This window comes from Alternaria novae-zelandiae, assembly GCF_023758075.1.
Source record: "Alternaria novae-zelandiae strain BMP 2774 chromosome Unknown scaffold_8, whole genome shotgun sequence".
In the NCBI taxonomy this organism is placed as follows: domain Eukaryota; kingdom Fungi; phylum Ascomycota; class Dothideomycetes; order Pleosporales; family Pleosporaceae; genus Alternaria; species Alternaria novae-zelandiae.
In genome coordinates this window covers 666,595-685,290 of record NW_026056968.1, presented here as the reverse complement: position 1 = coordinate 685,290, position 18,696 = coordinate 666,595, and the positions used below count along the sequence as shown (strand labels likewise).

Below are 18,696 nucleotides of genomic sequence, written 5' to 3'. Positions count from 1 at the left end.
GGCGCGTTAGGACAGTATGCGTTGTGCAGTCCGTCAATATGAAGAATTGACAAGCATAACAATTCAACAAGAACTTGCCGGTGATGGTGATGTACACTTCACATACAACTCAGTTTCAATCACACATGAACATCTGGGATCTTTGTATCTCCAATAGCTCCTGAAACCCACTCTTCCTCTCTCTTTTTGACCTTCTCTCACTCTAAAGCTATCGATGTCTTTCCAGCCACGACAATACACAAGCAGAAAAGTCGCGACGAACTGGTCAAATAGACCACTACACAACAAACTTGGCATTCCAGAAGCAGAGATGAACGCGCATCTAGCTCTGCAAGCGCGCGTACACGACTACGAGGAACGCGACAAGGAGACAGCAAACGAACTGGAGTCCGAAGCAGAGCTACATACAGACTCACATACCAGCGTCGAAGAAGAAAAGCTGGAAGGAAAGAGCGTAGTACATGAAGATGAGACGCACAGTGCGAGCGGCCAGGATGACCGTGCGAGGAAGACTTCTGAAAGAGATGAAACGGTGGTGGTTCTGGGTGGCGGCGGTGACAGAGACATAGTGGTGATAACGATTAGGCATGTGCAGGCCGCTGCGACCACTGTAGAAGGTTTCACATCGGATGGAGATGACAAACGAAATGAGGGCGGGCACACATCGGGCGAGGTATGGACAGAGAGTCCATATTTTCTTTGGGGGCCTTGAAAGATCATGATTCTTGAATGGTATAACATCAGTATCTCATCATCCCATTCCACAATATCAACGTTATCCAACGACGCTTTGCCTCATAGTGACCGCTCTTCTTCTATTACTCCAGAACGCCTTGCTGGGTGGTGATGATACATGAAAGGTGACATGTGGGTGAAGATGCGTATAGTCGTCGGTCACTTCCATCATAGTACTCATCGGGGCCGAATGTGCACGTAGTCCGGAGGTGATGTCGTCGGGCCATTGAAGAGTCATTCTCTCCTTGCAGCGGGACCATGCGATGACCATCGCGAGACCGTCACTTAGTCCAATGAAGCGTAAGCGTCATCCGTAGCAGCTGCGACTGGAAACTGATTTCGGATGCTATCTGACTTCAAGTCGCTTCTGTGCTCGCTTTTTCGGCCTCCGCTTCTGTGCTCTGCTCCGTTTCCTCGCTCTTCTTCTCCTCGATTTCTTTTTGAGGCTCCACCTTGGGTTCCGCCTTGGGCTGCGCGACTGTTTTGCTGACCACGAGGCCGATGAGATGAGAACCAACGTTGCCAGCACCGTCGATAGGCCCGAGTTTCGCATCGAATAGCTTCGCCTCGCGTAGCAATCTGAGTGGTATCAGCTATCATACACTTACCGAAATTGACTTTGTCACGTACCGTGCTTTACCACCGGGCGTCTTCACTGCCGCCTCCTTGATGACACCACCAACCTCCTCCCTGTAGCTCTCAAATACAGGTCCCATAATCATGCGGACCTGGATGTCGCTCAAGTACTTGTTGATCACCTTATGCATGGTCACAGTGTCCTTGGTCAAGCTCTCCATGCTGGGGCTGACATCTTTGTTGACTTCAGCCTCAGCATCCCATTCCACTTTCTTGAGACTGCGCATATGAACCTTTGCTCTCCCAGCTAAGATGCCCGTAAGCTTTTCGTGGATTTGGTTCTGTTGGTCGTACAACAGGCGCTTGACGTTGTCAAACTCGCCGATTGAGGATTTGTTGGAAGCTGATGCAGTGCGACGCCGGAAGCACTCGCGGATGTAAGGTAGGATGGCGACAAGGAAGGAAAGTGTCTGAGAAGCAATGGCGAGATGTTTGGTGTTGATATTCTTCAAGCCAGCTGACTGCATGGCGCCCGCGCCGAGAATCAGTTGACAAAGTCGGGAGTTGAAAAGCTTGATGTAGTCGCAAAGGGAGGTAGAGACTTCGGAAGTCATACTCGGCATGGAAGAAACCAGGATTTCGAAGCGCTCGATACCCCGAAGGACGACCGTTGATGATTCGGAGATAGTGTACTTCTCCTCGTCAACAACGGCGGGTATAGTGGTTTTGTTCTTTTCCTTGGGCTTCTCTTCGGATGCGCCATTTGTTTGTACTGAAGTGCCATTTGTGGTCGGCTTTTCGATCTCTCGAAGAACGTCACCAGTTTCGGCCCAGCTTGGTGGATCGCTCTCCATACCCTTCAACAACCGTGCCAGGACCTCGATATCGCTTGCATCAAAGTCCTTCGGTTCCCAACGATCTGAGTCCATTGCTTTTATCAGTTCTTGCTTCTCAAAGTCTGCAAATTTGGAGACGAAGTCGTTGATGTGGGTGTTCACCACACCCTTCAGTGCAGCGCCAGAACGCCCTGAGACAGCTTCACACTCATCCGCAAAGAGCCTACACATGTTGAAGTACCGTAGGAAGCGTTCCAATGGGAGATTAGCTGTAGCTTCTGAGCGGACTTTGAGGAGCTTGGTGATCTGTGTCTGTGCTGCGTCGACAGCCTGGCCTAACAAACTGGACATATCCAGAGCTTGCATAAGTTCCATCTGCAGGTCGTTGGAGCTTGGCGCTGGCACATTATTGCCTACGTAATCATCGATACTGTGCATATAAGGACTCCTTGGAGGAGACCGAAGCCCACCAGCAGAGGCGGGAGGGGTAGTCACGCCGCTTGTGACATCAAGAAGCACCTTGATCAGTGTGCTTAGACGGCGGAGCGCCTCTCCAATGTTGGTGAAAATATTAGCGAAAAAGACCTCGGCGTCCTCAGGATCCATTGCGCGCAGATTACGCGCAAGGATCGAGTTCTTGTCCTGTTGACTAGTGCCTCGGCCGCCTCTTGTAGACACAGAAGCCATAGAACCAGTATCGTCTTCTGATGAGCTCGGCAAATGTTTCCGGATGAGAACTTTCATCTCTTTGATCATAGCCTCCCTGAAAGTTGCGCTAGCTTGATTGGTGAATTGCGCTCCGCTCAGGCCGTACAGACTAGCTCGTAGCTCCGCTCGTAGCTTTTCATCTGTTGTCATGTAGGCTGGTAAAGTCGTCTTCGGTTTCTGATTGGCCCCGCGAGCTTTTTGCGATGCAGCAGTCCATCGTTCCAAGGTATCATGAGCCGGAACTCGCTTGACGTGCTCTCGCAGGTCTGCGAGCAGAGTGTCAACAAAGCGTACTTCAAAGCCTCTGCCCACGCGGAACTTGAGCTCGGTAATGTTCTCGAAAACTCCGTCCAGTGCTCTCAAGTGTCGCAAATCGATCAACTGCGGAGGCAATCGAGAGTCGAGCCACGAGGTGCTCTGAGTATCAGTCGTGTCCAGCGCGCCTGTTATCAGTCGTTCAATGACTTCTATCCGAGCCATGGCGGTTTCAAGGTCACCGTCGACAACGGCTTCGTCGCAGTGCGAGAGTCCGACGATGACAGCCTGTAACTGGTCGACCGAGTCTGTCAGCCTCCTCAAATTCTCTCTCCGCCTCTTCATTTCGACGACCTTCAAGCCTCCTATTGCCATCTGCTCATCCAACCTCTTCAAGTCTTCCCTGAGACCTTTTATCCTTGCGACCGAATCTGATGCTTCCGTCTGAAGCTCGCGGAGGGAGCCGAGCGCGGCGAAGAAGGATGTCGATGCGGTGGATATGGCCGAAATCAAGTGCACCTCCACCGTGTCCATGTACCACGAAAGCTTCTCTTGTAGAATCGCATTTGTAGCTAGAGCTTTCCGCCCGGGAGGTTGTGGGACGTCCAGAGAGCCGTTTGCCCCAAAATCATCGTTGCTTGCTGTTCGCGCTGGCCTGACCACCTCGGATCGCTCGCTCACTACGTCAAAGGTTCGCGGGTTTTCTAGGTGGAAGTTCTCGTCGAAGTAGATGTTGGGTATTGTAGATAGCGGCGTTATGGCTGGGAGTGCGCGCTTGGATCCGCTCGTTCGACGCTTCGGTTTCGGTGGCCCGTTGGATGAGAAGGGTGTACCTGCTAGATTAGGTGTCCCCGCTGGTGACTCAGTCGCATCTTCCTTCTTCGAGCCTCTCCTTACCGGCTGGGCGGCCTCTGCTTCGGCTTCGGCCTTTGCGCGTTGAAAAGCGTCGTACAAACCGCCGACTTGCGACAGATATGGATTGAAGGTGGAGGGCTCGACGTGGGGTACATTTGTCAGAGTCACGGGCGGGATGTCCTTGGTGGATGGAGGGCGGTGGCCTGCGGTCGCTGTGGCAGTGGTATGCGGCACCATGCCAGTCCGCATGATGGGCGGCGTGAGCAACGTGGAGATGGCATTGTTGCTCTGCTCTCTCACCGCGCCCATGGTGCTCTTGAAGCCGCTGTCGAGTGCGCCCCCAACCGAGTGTATCGAAGACGCGGTTGAGCCACGTCGCGGCTTGTAGCGCCCGCCCGTGGAGCTGGGCCTGTTTGTCCAGTCATGGTTCGCTGATGGGAACGGGAAGGCGCCCTGCGGCGGGTTCGGCGACAGGAACTCGAAGCTCTCGGTCGATCTCCGTGGGGTATCGGGGGAAGACATGATGGCGGCGCAGGTCGGGGGTGGTGAATAGGCGGCGGCATGGGTGGGCAGGGGGGCACATCTATCGCATGCTGGGAGACGTGTGGACGGGTATCAAGCTGGTGGTTATCAATCAAAGACAGCAAGCAGAAGGCGCAATGGGGAGATTGGTTGTGTCAAGCGTCACTTGAATGTCGTGGCTAGCCAAAGTTCCACGCGCTCGGTGGTGACGGTGCATGGGCCCTGGAGCGGCTTCTGGAAGCTTGACAAGGATCATGCAGCCGAAACACAACCGCCGACGGCTCCACCTACTTCAGACCCTTATGTAAGCCACGCCTCTCCCCCCAACCCATCCGCGTCTCTTACATCCTTGGGATATCGTTGTGCTTTACCCCAGCCTCTCATCCACAGCCGTTCTCAACATCGATATTATGCCACCAAGTCTGCTACCTCCTTCCCCTGCGTCTTGCCCGTTTTCAGTAGGCGGCTTGACAGCATCCCTACTTTTCTCTTCCAATCCATACTTGTTACGCACAGACTTCCAGTCAGTGGACATGATCAAATCTTGTCGACAGAAGTGACATCGCATCCGTTTTCTGTCGCTCAAGGCAATCCTGCGCATCTGATCAAGGCACGGCTGACATAAGATATGGCCGCACGGCACGATGATAGTAGGATTGGCCACAGTTTCGAAGCAGATCGGACATTGAAAAGGTTTACTGGCTGCTGCAAGTCGCTCGAGTGTGCTCTCGTCGAGTTCGCTCTTTGTTGGGTCGAGGTCGAGGTTTCGAAATAGTTCGTGCATGGCTTCCGAGCGTCTGAACGCATAGCTTGGCCGAGTCTCATGGACATCTCGCCTAGCGCTCTCAATAACTCGCCCATCTCCCACCACGCCTGGGTTGCGACTTGCGCGTTCTTGTCTGGCAGGACGCGTGGGGGCCTCCTGTAAAGCATTCCATACTGGATGCCGATGGAGAGCGAGTATCACATCAGTCCTTCGCAAATCATCAGGACTAATCGGATCAGGAACCGGTGCATTGGGAAAGTGCGGCAAAGTTTCGTCAGTGTCGATTGTAAGACTTTGTATACGGGGAGGTGTTTGCGCCGAGGTTTGCAAATGGCTCATAGACATGCTGGAGCTTTGCGTAGGCCGCATCATGTTTTGAATCTCAGCTTGCGCCGCAGGCGTGAGAGATATGGATACAGATCTATGTCTAAATGCCGAGTCCCTGACACGTCTTCTACCGGTGGAGTTGGGCCCCATGGTCGCGATGTGGTCGGTTCTTGGGGTGATGTAGTTGGTACTTGGGGTGATATAGTCGGTACTTGGGGTGATATAGTCGGTACTTGAGGTATTGGAAAGAAAGATGAATGAAATAGACAACAAGATGGTGTGCGTGGATGTTATATGAAATTCGACTGGAGTAGCAAAATTCGTGGTTGCAGGTACCTTGGTTGGCATTCTCGCTTCCCAAAGTTTTGACGAGACGTAATGTGCGGATTGGAATCACATCAACGCAGACAGATTCGCGAACGTACTAGGTCACCACTACGACTGTGACTCTGTAAAATTCTGTCTTTAGAACCGATCAAAGAAGAGCGAGAGACATCGACATGCGGGAATCAGTAATATCAAGCAGACTATCATATTGATCTTGATCCAGGCCTATTTTTATAAAATTGCGAAACTGCGCGACAACAACTAGCAATGATTGAAGGGAGCAACGAAATCCAGACCATGCTATCCTAGCTACCCTTCTCCTTGTCTCGGGATGCGGAATGTATCTGTACCTTGACTCCTTCTTTGGCGTAAATGTGCACGATCCCCTCTTGCGAGTCATGATCGAACTGGCCTACATGGCGGTTGTTCGCAGAACAATGTAGGGGAACCAGTGCTTTTCTCCGCTTCGCATTTGGTGGGCTGATCATGTCCATGAAGCTGCGCCTCTTGCTTGCCGTTGCAAGGCTAGACACCGCACTAGATATGAGTGGTGACGAGCTGGCTGCCCCAGATGCCGTCGACATTGGTGTAGGAGGACGTAAGGTATTCAGGCGCTCTATTGTGTCCTCTCTCACAAGAATACGCATTTCGCGAGATGCCCATGTTCCTTTACCTTGTGTGCTACCACCTGCAGAACCAGGAGAACTTGAAACTGTGGTGCAAGTATGCTGCTGCGTTTCCTGAACTGTGGCGCTAGAGGGCGTCGCTTCGCAAATGGCCTGTGTGGTCGTCGGGTGGGGCGTCACCGGCGACGAGCGAGGTGTAGTTCGCTGAGTCGTCTGCTGCGTAGTATCGTCGGTCGTTACAGTCGCTTGGGACCCGCCCATCTCTTTGGTGTACTTCTTGACCAGCAAAGCAACGTCACGAGCATGCCCATCGAGCTTGTCAGCATCAGGCACCTCCCACTTCTCCTCAGCCATACGTTCCAAATCTTCCAAAGATACAGCATCTTCCCAAGTTCTGTCATGATGTATCTTCTTGACTCTGGGGTGTCGCAACATTTCGAAGGATTCGTTTTGGAGCTTCTCAAAGCTGCCGCCAAGAATCTCTGCTACGAAAGGCTTCTTGAATGCTGCGGTCATCCGCCTGTCATAGCCTTTGGGATGCTGGATTTCGAACTCAAGCGTCGACCCATTGTCTCGTAGGGTAGACAGGCGGATGTAACCTTGAACGTTCATGTATTTCGCATCGCTCTTTGGTATGCACTTTTCGAGGCTGAGGCTCGCAACGATCTTGAACTTTGGCTTTGCACCCGTGCGCTGTACCGCATCTTTGTTCGTACAACACCCCAAATGGAAATGCGTCCAATGTAAAGGCCTCAAGTCACTCTTTGCCGCGACTTGCGCATCAAAGCTAGCCCCGACCACAGCGAAGTCGCCCAGATCTCTCTCACCACCCATGTCACCGAGGTAATCTTTTTTCAACTTGATAAAGAAACTTGCTTGACGATGCCCTTGCTCTGACAGAAGTGGGAAGTACGGCGCGTGCAATGGTTTGAGAACTAGTCCTTCTTGGTGTTCGGCTAGGTTCCGGGCAAATATCTGTTTAAGGTCTGTTATGCCATCCCCTGTCTTAAAGTCCAAAAGTGTCCACTCCGATCGCATTGACCGACCGGGGATTACATGGACAAGGTTCCTCAAGATCTTGCGACGGTCTTGAAGGCAGTGACGTAGAGTAGATTCGTCATCCAGCACAAGGATGTCGAAAAACACGAGCATGAGATGCTCCCACTCGTGCGGCAGTGAATCTTGAAGCGTGCCGATGAAGGAACCAGAGCGGGTGATGTGCTTCCTGATTTTTGAGAAACCCATTATTTTCTTTTCTTTGTCACTGTAGAGTACCATCTCGCCCAAGATGATGCACTTCTTCTTCAAGACGCAGTCTGGTCGACCGATACGGAGGGCTTCGCGAATCGTAGCATGCAAAGGCTTTCGGTCCGCCGTTGCGTCCTTTCCATTTTTAGAAAAAATGCGGATGTCATTAGGTGCATTGTCCAGGTCAACGTGTATCTCGCAATACTCGCCGTCGTACTTCACTTCGGCAGCCCAAGCGCGCTGACCCACAAGCTGCATGCAGTGCTTGAAAGACCAAGCTTTGTGGAACGTCGGTCGCCCCACCTTGATTCCAACAATAGCTCTCAGTTTCTGTGCCGCGTCGACTCGCAAAGATCTTTGCTTTGAGTGCTCTGGTACTGCGGGATAGCAGCTCAGATCGCCTTTGAGCATCTTGAAGACGGCGTCGAAGTCATTTTGGAACATCAACAATTCTGGTAAGAGAAAGTGGTAGCAGTCCAGAACAAACTTCTCATCAAGCTCCACGGTACAATGATCTCGCAGGACGAGACGCACCAACCACTTTGCTTCCCACGACTCGAGTCTCACGAGTATCTCCTTCAGCTCGGCATCGGTCTGGAAATCCGAGTTACGCTTCTTCCTGATGACCTCGTCGGAGAACCGATAGCTCGCTGCTAATTGTTCGAGCAATCGGTCGATTCGTTCGATCGGAAATGCACGTTTGCTGGCGAATGTGCCATCCCAAGGTTTCATTGCTCGTTCGACATACGCCCCAAGGTCACCGTAGTTCCCTGTATGCCAGCCCTCAAATAGAGCTAATTGACCGTGATTGAAGGCAAGTAGACTTGCAAGTTTCTTTGCAAGTAATGGCGATTGCATTCCATAGACTCGATCTTTCCTTCGATGTGGAAAGAGAGCAGACAAGACGGCGCCCCCGTTTGTATCGGGATCATCTAGGGCTTCTCTCTGCTCGAGAAACCACTGCGAGATTGTCTCGCGTATAGGGTATTTCTCTTGCTTGGCAAGTAACCGTGGTCGTCGTGTCGTGATGGTCTCGACGTTTTGTAGGAGACTGCAAATGGCGCCGAAGGTGACGGTCATTGTAGGCGTGCCGATGTACGTAAACCGGGGATTATCGTATCGTGCTGGGCCTGCTAGGGCTGTTTATGCTTGAACTGAGTATGCGACATGCCAAAGGCAGTAGCAAGTGCTGTGCCTGCGTCCAACAGCACCTGGTGGATATCGTGAACGGTGCCGCCAATCTATGATATAAAGGTATCAATGTTCGAGCGTGAAAAGGCTCGATAGAGTTGTGCGGAATACCGTCGGTGTACGCAGAGCAGGCGGACAATTGGTCGATGCGCACGTTTGAGGCCTCAATATCCTCATCATAGTCGCAAGAACGTTGCCGAGCCTTTGACGTCGAAGGGGCACTTGGGGTTTGTTATTAGATGCAAATCGAGGAATTCAACAATGGCGTCTTTAGGTCTATAAGAAGAACATAAGTAAATTGATGATGCGGATCAATAGAAGGCTTGGTCGCGTCCCAACAAAGTCACGATGAATGGAAAGAGGGGCTCTTGGACGCGCACGCGCTTCCTAACGCGCTAATGTAAATCATCACGGGAACACGCGCATTCTAGGCTGTATTCGGACAGCGAGGGAATTCGGCCCATCTGCTTCGAGCTGCCGACGAGCTATCTTCCGACTATGTCATCAATTCATATAACTATGGCGAGCATACATTTAACAGCAGAATTTTAGAACGTGAGGTTGAGCAGGTTCCTGTTCTCACAGACGGCATTCAATGGGCCCGAGCAAGCGGTTAGCGTATACGTCATGACCCGCCCGTCGTTTGATCCTCCATCAGATATTGATCAGCTCGCGCTTTCGAGTGACCGAGCGCGCTTCAACTGGCCGAGGAGACAGCATATATTTATTTGGCGGTGTTGGACTACAGAATTACCGTCAATTGCACTTCAAGTCTTCGAGCTGGACACAGCAGTAGCCAGGTAACCCCGCTGTAGCCGGCCTTGCGACGACAGTACTAACGTTGACAGTACTACGTAGACAATTGGCACAATGGCGCCAGGCCAAGGCCAGAAAGGCAACCCGAACGATCCTCGATCAGAAGAATCGAAGAAGAAGGATTTGATTGCACGCGGCGATTACACACCCACACCAGCTGGCAAAGTGACCTTCTTCCTCCTACGCGGCATCGAGCCTGTCCTTCAATATTCAATCCTCGCGCATGGCCTCGGCACATCTGTCCTACATCGCGTAGGACTGCGAACACTACCTCCCGGACTGCCAACGCATACAGGCATATCTCTGATCGATGGCTTGGGCCTGTCACCATACCGATTGGTATTGCTCGGAATGGCGGTTGGCGCAGCTGTGAAGCAGAACATCTGGGTAGCAGCACTTTCCGGAGAGCCAATGCCAGTCAAAGGCGCCATCGCCGTGGGTCTGTTCAACGCTGTCTTTAATAGTCTGAGTACCTACGCCTTCCTCACATCAGCTACCTCCGCCTCGACCGAAGCCACCTTCCCACAACCCGCGCTCCTCGTCGGCAGCTCGCTATACGTCGTAGGCATCGTGACGGAACTTGTCGCAGAAATACAACGCAAGCGCTTCAAGGCGGACCCCAACAACAAAGGCAAAGCTTACACGGGAGGTCTTTGGAGCTTCGCACGCCACATCAACTACGGTGGCTACACAATCTGGCGAGCGGGTTATGCCATGGTCGGAGGAGGATACACGTTGGGTGCGTTAGTAGGAGCCTTCTTCGCGTGGGATTTCACACAGCGGGCAATCCCGATACTTAACGAGTATTGCGAGAAGCGCTATGGTGCGCAATGGGAGGACTTCAAGCAGAAGACTCCGTACCAGCTGATTCCCTACGTCTACTAGATCTGAGCGAGCGATAGTATATAATCTAGTGGGGTCACGATAGGGAGAACCGAGGCGCATGTACAATGTTATCTCCGGACGAGCTATGCAAGCTCCATCTCATTCGATGCCCCACCTCATTCGATACCCATGTACTCCGAGAATGCACGACTTGTGCATGCACAATTTTGGTCGTACGATGCTGTTGTCTGAGATATCGGAGGACCCCTCATGCAGTCGGCAATGTTCATCACACCAAGGACCACGAGTTATCGTACCGATGACAGCGGCACAAGACCGACACTAAGGCCCAAATGCCGGACCAGCTGCCTCCCGAGCGCAAGCCTATTGCCCAAAGTAGCCTTCACGATAACAATTACCCCGTCTGGAGATACGACACCCAGTCGTCGTAGCACGATGCAGGTGCGATTCTCGTCAGCACGGCAGAAACCGAGCCTTGTGCTGCGTTCGTGCTGTTGTGGCCAAGGGGCATTACTCGTACACAAGCCGCTAAAGAAAATGAGCGTGAAAATGATGGTGTGCGATCTGGCATGCAGGTGAGAGATCTGCGGACGTTGTGTAACCCTCCAAACCAAAGGCTTGGGTTTTACTGGCATTGTGGACTGTGATGGTGTGTAGAAAAGGTGGGTAGATACGAATCATGTGCCGTCAATGTATTGGACTTTGCGCCTCCGGATTGAAGATGCTTGGTAGCGGGTCGTCGGCCTATTAGGCGTGCAACATCACAATGACAGCCGGAACAAAAGCCTCATCGAAGCTGAGGCAAGGTCGACAACGCACGACATCTGTTCGGAGAGTTGAGGTTGGCGATAACGACATACGACCGAACGCGGGGTGACAAAGACCCGAGGGCACAATCAAGCAATGATCTACAATTCAGCTCTTCAGGGTCCTTTTCCGTGGCGGCGTTCGCAGCACGATGTCGCTCAAGGATGCCGCTACGCGATGCTACGCCACAAACGCAGAGTCTGGTACACTTGCGCTTTGTACGGGCTGTTCTCCAATTTTCCTTCTATGAATACCCACCGAAAAGCTCGTATCTCCACAGAAAGTGATTATTGATGGGTATCATCAGAGACGCAGGCTGGTATTGACGATGACGGTCAGGAGGTGGCAATGCCTATTACTAGAAGATTCTCGGCGAAGGCCGAAGCGGATCTGCCGGGCAGAATTGACCGAAGACGGCGATGGTGGTGATGCGAAAAAAGAGCCTCAACATTTTTCGGATAGTCGCAAAGATCACGATCTGGAGGAGCTCGGCTGGCGTTGCAGCATGTCCCATGGTTGAGCGCGCAGTGCTAGAGAGCGGGGAACGGCTGAAGGTGCATCGATGTGCATGCAACCCCACTCTGGGATATAGTATAGACAAAAGTAGCGGACGAGCAAGGCCTGCGAGCGGGCTGTTCAACACATCACGTTAGATGAAACGGTATCAGGGCCTTGGTTGTATCCCGGTCAGATGTGCGCTGGGGTGAGGTCTCGCGATGATGGCCCCGGCAGTCTGCTGGCGACGGGTGCGGGCGACAATTAGACAGTGCTCGCGGTCATGGCTTCAGAGGCAAGATGGCGGCACAGGGCACGCTTGCCAGAGGATGAAACACTATAGCCGGTGTCACGAGCGATGTGTCAGACGTCGCACTCGCAGCTCGTAAAAAGTGAGGTTCAAAAAGAAAGGCGGGATGCAACCAGAGGCGATCATGCACAGCTAACTGGGGCCTGCAGGCCGCGATGCTCGAGCCACGTTTGCCGATGATTCGACGCGGAGAGGAGCAGCTCGGCAGCGCGCGGGATTCGTGAAGTTGGCGACATGTATGCAGCAGCGCAGCCGGGATGCTCGGGGTGCAAGGCTCAAGGTAGTAGTCGGGAGCCGTATACGGACGCGACTCCGCCTGGCTGGGGCGGCTGTTTTGACTTGAGGGGCCTCTCGCGCGCGACGGATTCAGGTTTTGTGGCGTTATTTGAGCCTACTATGGACGTGCTGGATCGCGCGTGGGAGATGGCATAGTAGCAAAGCGCCATGGCGACGCTGCAGAGGAGGCCTTTCGTCATTGACACTTGCGCGGTGGAGACGTGGTTCCCAGGCGTCGGCTCACCCATTTCTAGCGCGATCGCCCTCAACGGCAAGCACGGAGAGTACCCAAGATACTAAGATACAAGACACGGCCGCTTCCTCTTGCGGGCGCACTCGTCCCGATTCTGCTGCCATCAGTCTGACTGCTCCATACACGCGCCCTTCCCTTTGTTCCCCACCGGCCTGCCCACAGTGCCCGACGTTTCTTTTTGTACTTCCCTATTCAAAAGCTGCGTGTGCCGCTGCTGCACTCTCGGGTGGGCTAGTTCGCGACCTCGCCGCCGCATCCATCTGTAAGTCAGCAATTCGCGCGCCTCGACGCCATGCAGGTGCTACGCTTGATCCTCGCAGCCCAGCTGGCGTCTACCCGTCTTCCCTACCTCTCAAACCGCGCGTGTTGACCTGTTCTTTCTTTAGAGTAAGCTTTTCTAGCGTCTCTGGCTGGACTGGACCATTGCTATTAAGGACCCTTTCCGCCCACGACTCGACACGCCTGCCAGAGCACCACAAATCTTCGCACATCATCCCTCCAATCTCGACTCCTCCCGCCGGGCCTCGACTGCCCTGCCGCCGTTGCCGCTTTCGCTTGCTCCGTGTGCCGTCCGCATATCATCAGCATCACCAATTCCTGTGGCCATTGCCTTACATCAGCCCATATCCGGAAGCAGTGGGAGTCAGTGCATTGCATCAGTCGCAACGCCGCAGCACAGCTTCACCACCGACCCCCCTTCACTACCAGCCAACAATTTGCTAGTTTGCCCCAAAAGAACGTCATTGTCTGTTCTTTAACGCTGTCGGTCCGACGTCAGCGCGCTGATCTGTGTTTCACTCCGTGAGTCGTGACGCGAAGAAAGCAGAGCCATTCATCATGCAGGCTGTCATGGCGCAACCCCCGCAAACCTCTGCCTACGGGGCTGTTCCTCTCCGCCGTAAACCCATAGCAAACCCCGGCATATCGGTGCGACCCCCGCAACACCAATACCACAACGACGGCCAACTAGGACATTCACGAACGCGCACTACGAGCTCAGGCATCTTCCCCGCCCAGTCACCCACCGCAAGCACCATGAACTCGCAATACCCTACCCAGTACCAGAGCAGTCTCCGCCGAACCCCGACCTCGTCAACGAGCTCTACCACTGGCACGCCGAACCGCTCCAACAGTGGCGCCCTCCGTCGCTCCTCGTCCACCCGCTCCGGCGGCAACTCGCCCACCTCGTACGTTGCACTCATGCGGAAACAAAAGGCTACTGTGTGGTGTGACCGGGCCCAATACGAGGACCCCCGCATGCTTGCACAGCAACGGCAGGCTAAGATGCGGGCAAACATGGAGGTAGCAGGCGGACCCCACCACATCCCCCCGCGAAGTGCTTCAGGAGGATCAAGCATGACCGGCGGTGTGCGGTCCAAGATTGGGCGTCACCACGGTCTGCCAAAAGCATCGCTATATGCACCTGTCACGTATGCAGGCTCTGGTGTTCCTATGCGCCTCAGTGCTTCCGAGGTGGACGAGGGCGACGACGAAGACGCAGGCTCAGTCAAGAATGGCCAGTACCACCACCGCACAGGTTCAGGCCGTTCCTCGCTCGGTTCAGGACGACGCATGTCCTACGCCAACCCCACCGGCCGCATATCCTCTAACAGCACTCCCCCACTAAACTCATCCCCGGACGGCGAGCTCGCCGACCTCAAAGAAGAGCCAACCCCTTCACCAGCCGAATACGATGTCAACGCGCCCAACGACAACAGCTACTTCCAACATACCAAGACCAACACAAGCACAGGCAGTGGCAGTAGTGGGGAACGCAACTTTGGCGACGTGGGGCAAATGCCAGCGCCTGGAATGTTGAAGCCACCCGCTGCGACAGATAAGAAGGGCAGTAAGGATGACCTGGTTCGAAGAGGCAGTGTGGACGAGCGGACCATGACCATGGGGACGAGGCTCTTCGTCGCAAACCCCGATCTTAGCGATTGAAATCACGCATACCCAACAAGCGCGTATGGATGAGAGGTTACCTTTTCTGCGATACCCGAAACAACGATTTTATTTTGCCACTAGCACCACAGCACACGATTACCACATACACAAGACCACGATTCACCGCTTTCTCTTTTTACCTCTCGAAGCATGTTTAGCATTTCACGGCCTTGTCTATGGCACGTTTCCAAGAGCAACTACACGGTGTTTTCTTGTTTGTATGGCACATGCATTTTTTCCCTATGTTGCTCATGTCTCTTTTTTTTCTTGGCGGATTCCTCAGTCTTGAGCGTGCAGAGCGATTGCCCTGGAGGCTCTCGCTCGTTCGATACTCGACATGTAGTATCTGTAAATAAGTACCACATCATACCCGCCGCCAGCTGAATGCGAGCATTGAATACAAGCACGAGTAATCGTTCATCCCCGAGTTCACAATGGTCCCATGCCTACATCGCCTCTACATCACCTCGCGATTTCGTCACTCATGCTGATCTTCATTTCCCTCTAGCATGTATGCCTCTCAGACGCAAGTCCACGTATGCGATCAATGAAGTCATGGCTCCATCAAGCTCATCGTCGATGCAGAACTTCGGCCTCGGATCCTCCCTCATCCCGCGATGCGACGATTGGCGACCTGTGCGTCACATTGCGCACGAAACTTTGAAAGGGGGCGGGAATGTAAGCCTTGCGTGAGCCGAGTGGTCAGCTTTTTGTCGATCGCGCGCTTCGCCGCGGGAGTGCCTGCCAAGACTGCTGTGCGGCTTTCGAGTCAGGGGCGACAAAGGGCAAGCAAGTGGCTGCATGTGTGATAGGGAAGATGGTAGATCGGGAGCGCGCGCGAGTTTCGAAGAAGTAGGGGATGCTGGGAAAGTCGTTGCCATGCGTCTTTGCAGTGGCTTCAAAGTTTGGACTATGGACGTGGCAGGGATGTGAGGACCCGCGTTCAGGGTCTATGGAATTGTTGAAGCAGAAAGTTTGCGAATGCGAACTACGCATCGCATTCAGACAGTCTGAATGCAAATGTCTACTAGTTCATGAGGATAAAGTTGATCTGCGCTGCACATCCACTCTCTTTCACGTCCCAAGGTTGATTAGCAAGACCGCGCTTGCCTCTACTCATGCATGCTTGCCAAGACGTCCGACCCGGAGTGCTCGACCCCAGCACGAGGCCATGTCACCCCCATCACGCCTTCCCGGTACGAGTGGAGGGGCGACAACATTGAAGACTTCGCAGACTGGAATCCAGGATGTCGCACGTTAATGGCACGACTAACGGCGCAGCAAAGCGCAGCGCAAGCCAGAAGATACTGAACGACGCGGTGGGCGTGACCAAGAGCCACGAGGGAGATGAAAAGACAGATTACACAAGATGGAGGCTCAAGGACGACCGAGGATGTCAGACATGGCACTATCTGCAAAGCGACGAGGAAATGAAGTCGTGGCCGCAGAGTACAGCGGACAAGTACTTCCTAGGCCTCGACACGGTGCGTGTGCACCTCTTCTAACCGTGCAGACACCAGTAACTGACGTGGACCTCAGGAACAACCAGCCCTTGCATCCGCAAAGACCCCCCTTGAAGCTGCGCACAATGGCCTCACGTTCTTCTCCCAACTCCAACTCCCACCTGGCAACTGGGCTTGCGAATACGGCGGTCCCATGTTCCTCCTCCCCGGCCTCGTAGTCACTTGGTATGTCACCGAGACACCGATACCAGCGTCGCATGCGATCGAGATCAAGAACTACCTCTTTGCCCGCGCGAATCCAGAAGACGGCGGCTGGGGGCTACATATCGAGGGAGAGAGTACCGTGTTTGGTACGGCAATGAACTATACCGTCCTCAGGCTGCTTGGCGTCGACGCAGAAGACCCCAGAATGCGGAAGGCGCGGGACACACTTTGGAAGCTAGGTGGCGCGCTCAACGGTCCGCATTGGGCAAAGTTCTGGTTGAGCGTGTTGGGTGTGACGGAATGGGACGTTGTCAACCCCTGTCCACCTGAGCTGTGGCTGCTGCCAGACTGGGTCCCTATCGCGCCGTGGAGGTGGTGGATACATATGCGACAGGTCTTTCTGCCCATGTCCTACGTCTACTCCAAGAAGTGGTCATACCCGCTTAATGACCTTACACGTCAACTGCGGGCCGAACTGTTGATGGAGCCATTTGAGAACATCAACTTTGGCGCACGGCGGAATACCATTGCCCCGACGGACAACTACCATGCGAAATCTTGGATGCTCAAGGTCCTCTTTTGGTTCATGGCCGCTATATGGTTCCCATACATCAGGCCCACTTGGATGGTGAAGCGCGCTGAAGAGCATGTATGGTGGCTGATCGAAGCCGAGGATGAGAACACCGACTTCGCCAATCTGGGTCCTGTCAACGGTCCCATGAACATGTTGGCTGCTTATATCAAAGAAGGACCCAAGTCCCATGCTGTTCGCGAGCATCTCAAGACACTTCCGGAGTTCCTCTGGGTAAAGGATGAAGGCATGCTTATGAACGGTACAAACGGTGTACAGACGTGGGACACCGCGTTCCTTATCCAAGCTGTTGACTCTTGCGGCTGGTCAAAGGATACGAAATGGAAGCATATGCTCACGAAGAGTCTTGAGTTCCTAGAAGACCAGCAGATTCTTGAGGAAACCAGAGACCAACATGCATGCTACCGTCAACAACGCAAAGGTGCCTGGGGCTTCAGTACACGAAAGCAGGGCTACACAGTCAGCGACTGTACATCCGAGGGTCTCAAGAGCACACTTATCCTCCAGAGGGATAACGCATTCCCTGAACTTATTAACGAACGCCGCGTGAAAGATGCCATCGACGTCCTGCTGACTATGCAGAACGCTTCTGGTGGCTGTGCTTCTTATGAGCCGACACGGGGTAGCGTACTCCTTGAACATCTCAACGCAGCAGAAGTCTTCGGCAACATCATGATCGAGTATGACTACCCTGAATGCACAACCGCTGTCGTGACCGCCCTCGACATGTTCCAACATCATTACCCCGATTACCGTGCCGCCGAAATCTCTGCCTTCCGCGATCGCGCGGTGGCATACATTCGCGCCGCCCAACGCCCAGATGGATCTTGGTACGGCAGCTGGGGTATCTGTTTTACCTATGCCGGCATGTTTGCTCTTGAGTCACTCAAGTGCTCTGGAGAGCAGTACAGCAACTCTGAACGTGTGAGAAGGGCGTGTCAGTTCTTCCTCGACAAGCAAATGGAAGATGGAGGCTGGGGCGAGACGTACAAGAGCTGTGAGACCGGTGTCTGGCAGCAGCATCCGCGCAGTCAGGTTGTGCAGACTGCTTGGGTAGTCATCGCAATGATTGAAGGCGGGTTTCCACACAAGGAGCCGCTCGAGAGAGCTGTCAAGCTCATCATGCAGAGGCAGCAAGCCAACGGAGAGTGGCTGCAGGAGGCTATTGAGGGAGTGTTCAATAAGTCTTGGTAAGTTCACGTACTAATTGATTGATGATGAATGGTGGCTAACATAAGAACAGTATGATTTCCTATCCGAACTACAAGTTCATCTTCCCGATCAAGGCGCTGGGAATGTATGCGAAGCACTTTGGCGATGATGCAGTGCTCTAAATTAGTTTCCACGGATCCAACTCTACAGTTGGTAACTTTGGGGGTGAGAATAGTTGCGGGTGGGCGGAGTTGCATACACCAACTCGATAATACTAATACAACGATCAAGCTCCTGTACTTGCAAGGAGCATACAAACTAATTTGCGACATGACTCCAGTGTTATCACAATACTTACCATGATAATATCGTCTTTTCATGAGCTCGATCATCATGCGGTACTGCAACGTCTTCGAAACTGACGCATCTCTTACGACAAACAATAGCTGTGTTTCGCTTGAGACCATACTTTGCGCATACAAAGACCAGTATTTGGTGTTTCCCTCTATGCCCACAAATAAGACTACTTCACTACCCACTAGCCGCTTTGAGCGCGCCAACGA

The 18,696-nt window shown here is 53.3% G+C and overlaps 5 protein-coding genes across 5 annotated transcripts; 3 read left to right on the top strand and 2 right to left on the bottom strand.

Moving 5' to 3' along the window:
* Positions 1–1,091: 1,091 nt before the first annotated feature.
* Positions 1,092–4,487, bottom strand: J4E88_004708 (uncharacterized protein; the record flags this gene model as incomplete). Its single annotated transcript, XM_049398352.1, has 2 exons — positions 1,092–1,314; positions 1,366–4,487. 2 exons carry the CDS (start codon positions 4,485–4,487, stop codon positions 1,092–1,094), a joined length of 3,345 nt encoding a protein of 1,114 aa, XP_049255913.1.
* Positions 4,488–6,212: 1,725 nt separating this feature from the next.
* Positions 6,213–8,861, bottom strand: J4E88_004707 (uncharacterized protein; the record flags this gene model as incomplete). Its single annotated transcript, XM_049398351.1, has 1 exon — positions 6,213–8,861. The coding sequence occupies one exon, from the start codon at positions 8,859–8,861 to the stop codon at positions 6,213–6,215; it is 2,649 nt and encodes an 882-aa protein (XP_049255912.1).
* A 981-nt stretch (positions 8,862–9,842) lies between these two features.
* Positions 9,843–10,673, top strand: J4E88_004706 (uncharacterized protein; the record flags this gene model as incomplete). Its single annotated transcript, XM_049398350.1, has 1 exon — positions 9,843–10,673. One exon carries the CDS (start codon positions 9,843–9,845, stop codon positions 10,671–10,673), a length of 831 nt encoding a protein of 276 aa, XP_049255911.1.
* A 2,939-nt stretch (positions 10,674–13,612) lies between these two features.
* Positions 13,613–14,719, top strand: J4E88_004705 (uncharacterized protein; the record flags this gene model as incomplete). The annotated part of the gene is made up of 1 exon (XM_049398349.1): positions 13,613–14,719. One exon carries the CDS (start codon positions 13,613–13,615, stop codon positions 14,717–14,719), a length of 1,107 nt encoding a protein of 368 aa, XP_049255910.1.
* A 1,250-nt stretch (positions 14,720–15,969) lies between these two features.
* Positions 15,970–18,315, top strand: J4E88_004704 (uncharacterized protein; the record flags this gene model as incomplete). Its single annotated transcript, XM_049398348.1, has 3 exons — positions 15,970–16,206; positions 16,262–18,171; positions 18,225–18,315. The coding sequence occupies 3 exons, from the start codon at positions 15,970–15,972 to the stop codon at positions 18,313–18,315; spliced, it is 2,238 nt and encodes a 745-aa protein (XP_049255909.1).
* Positions 18,316–18,696: the final 381 nt, after the last annotated feature.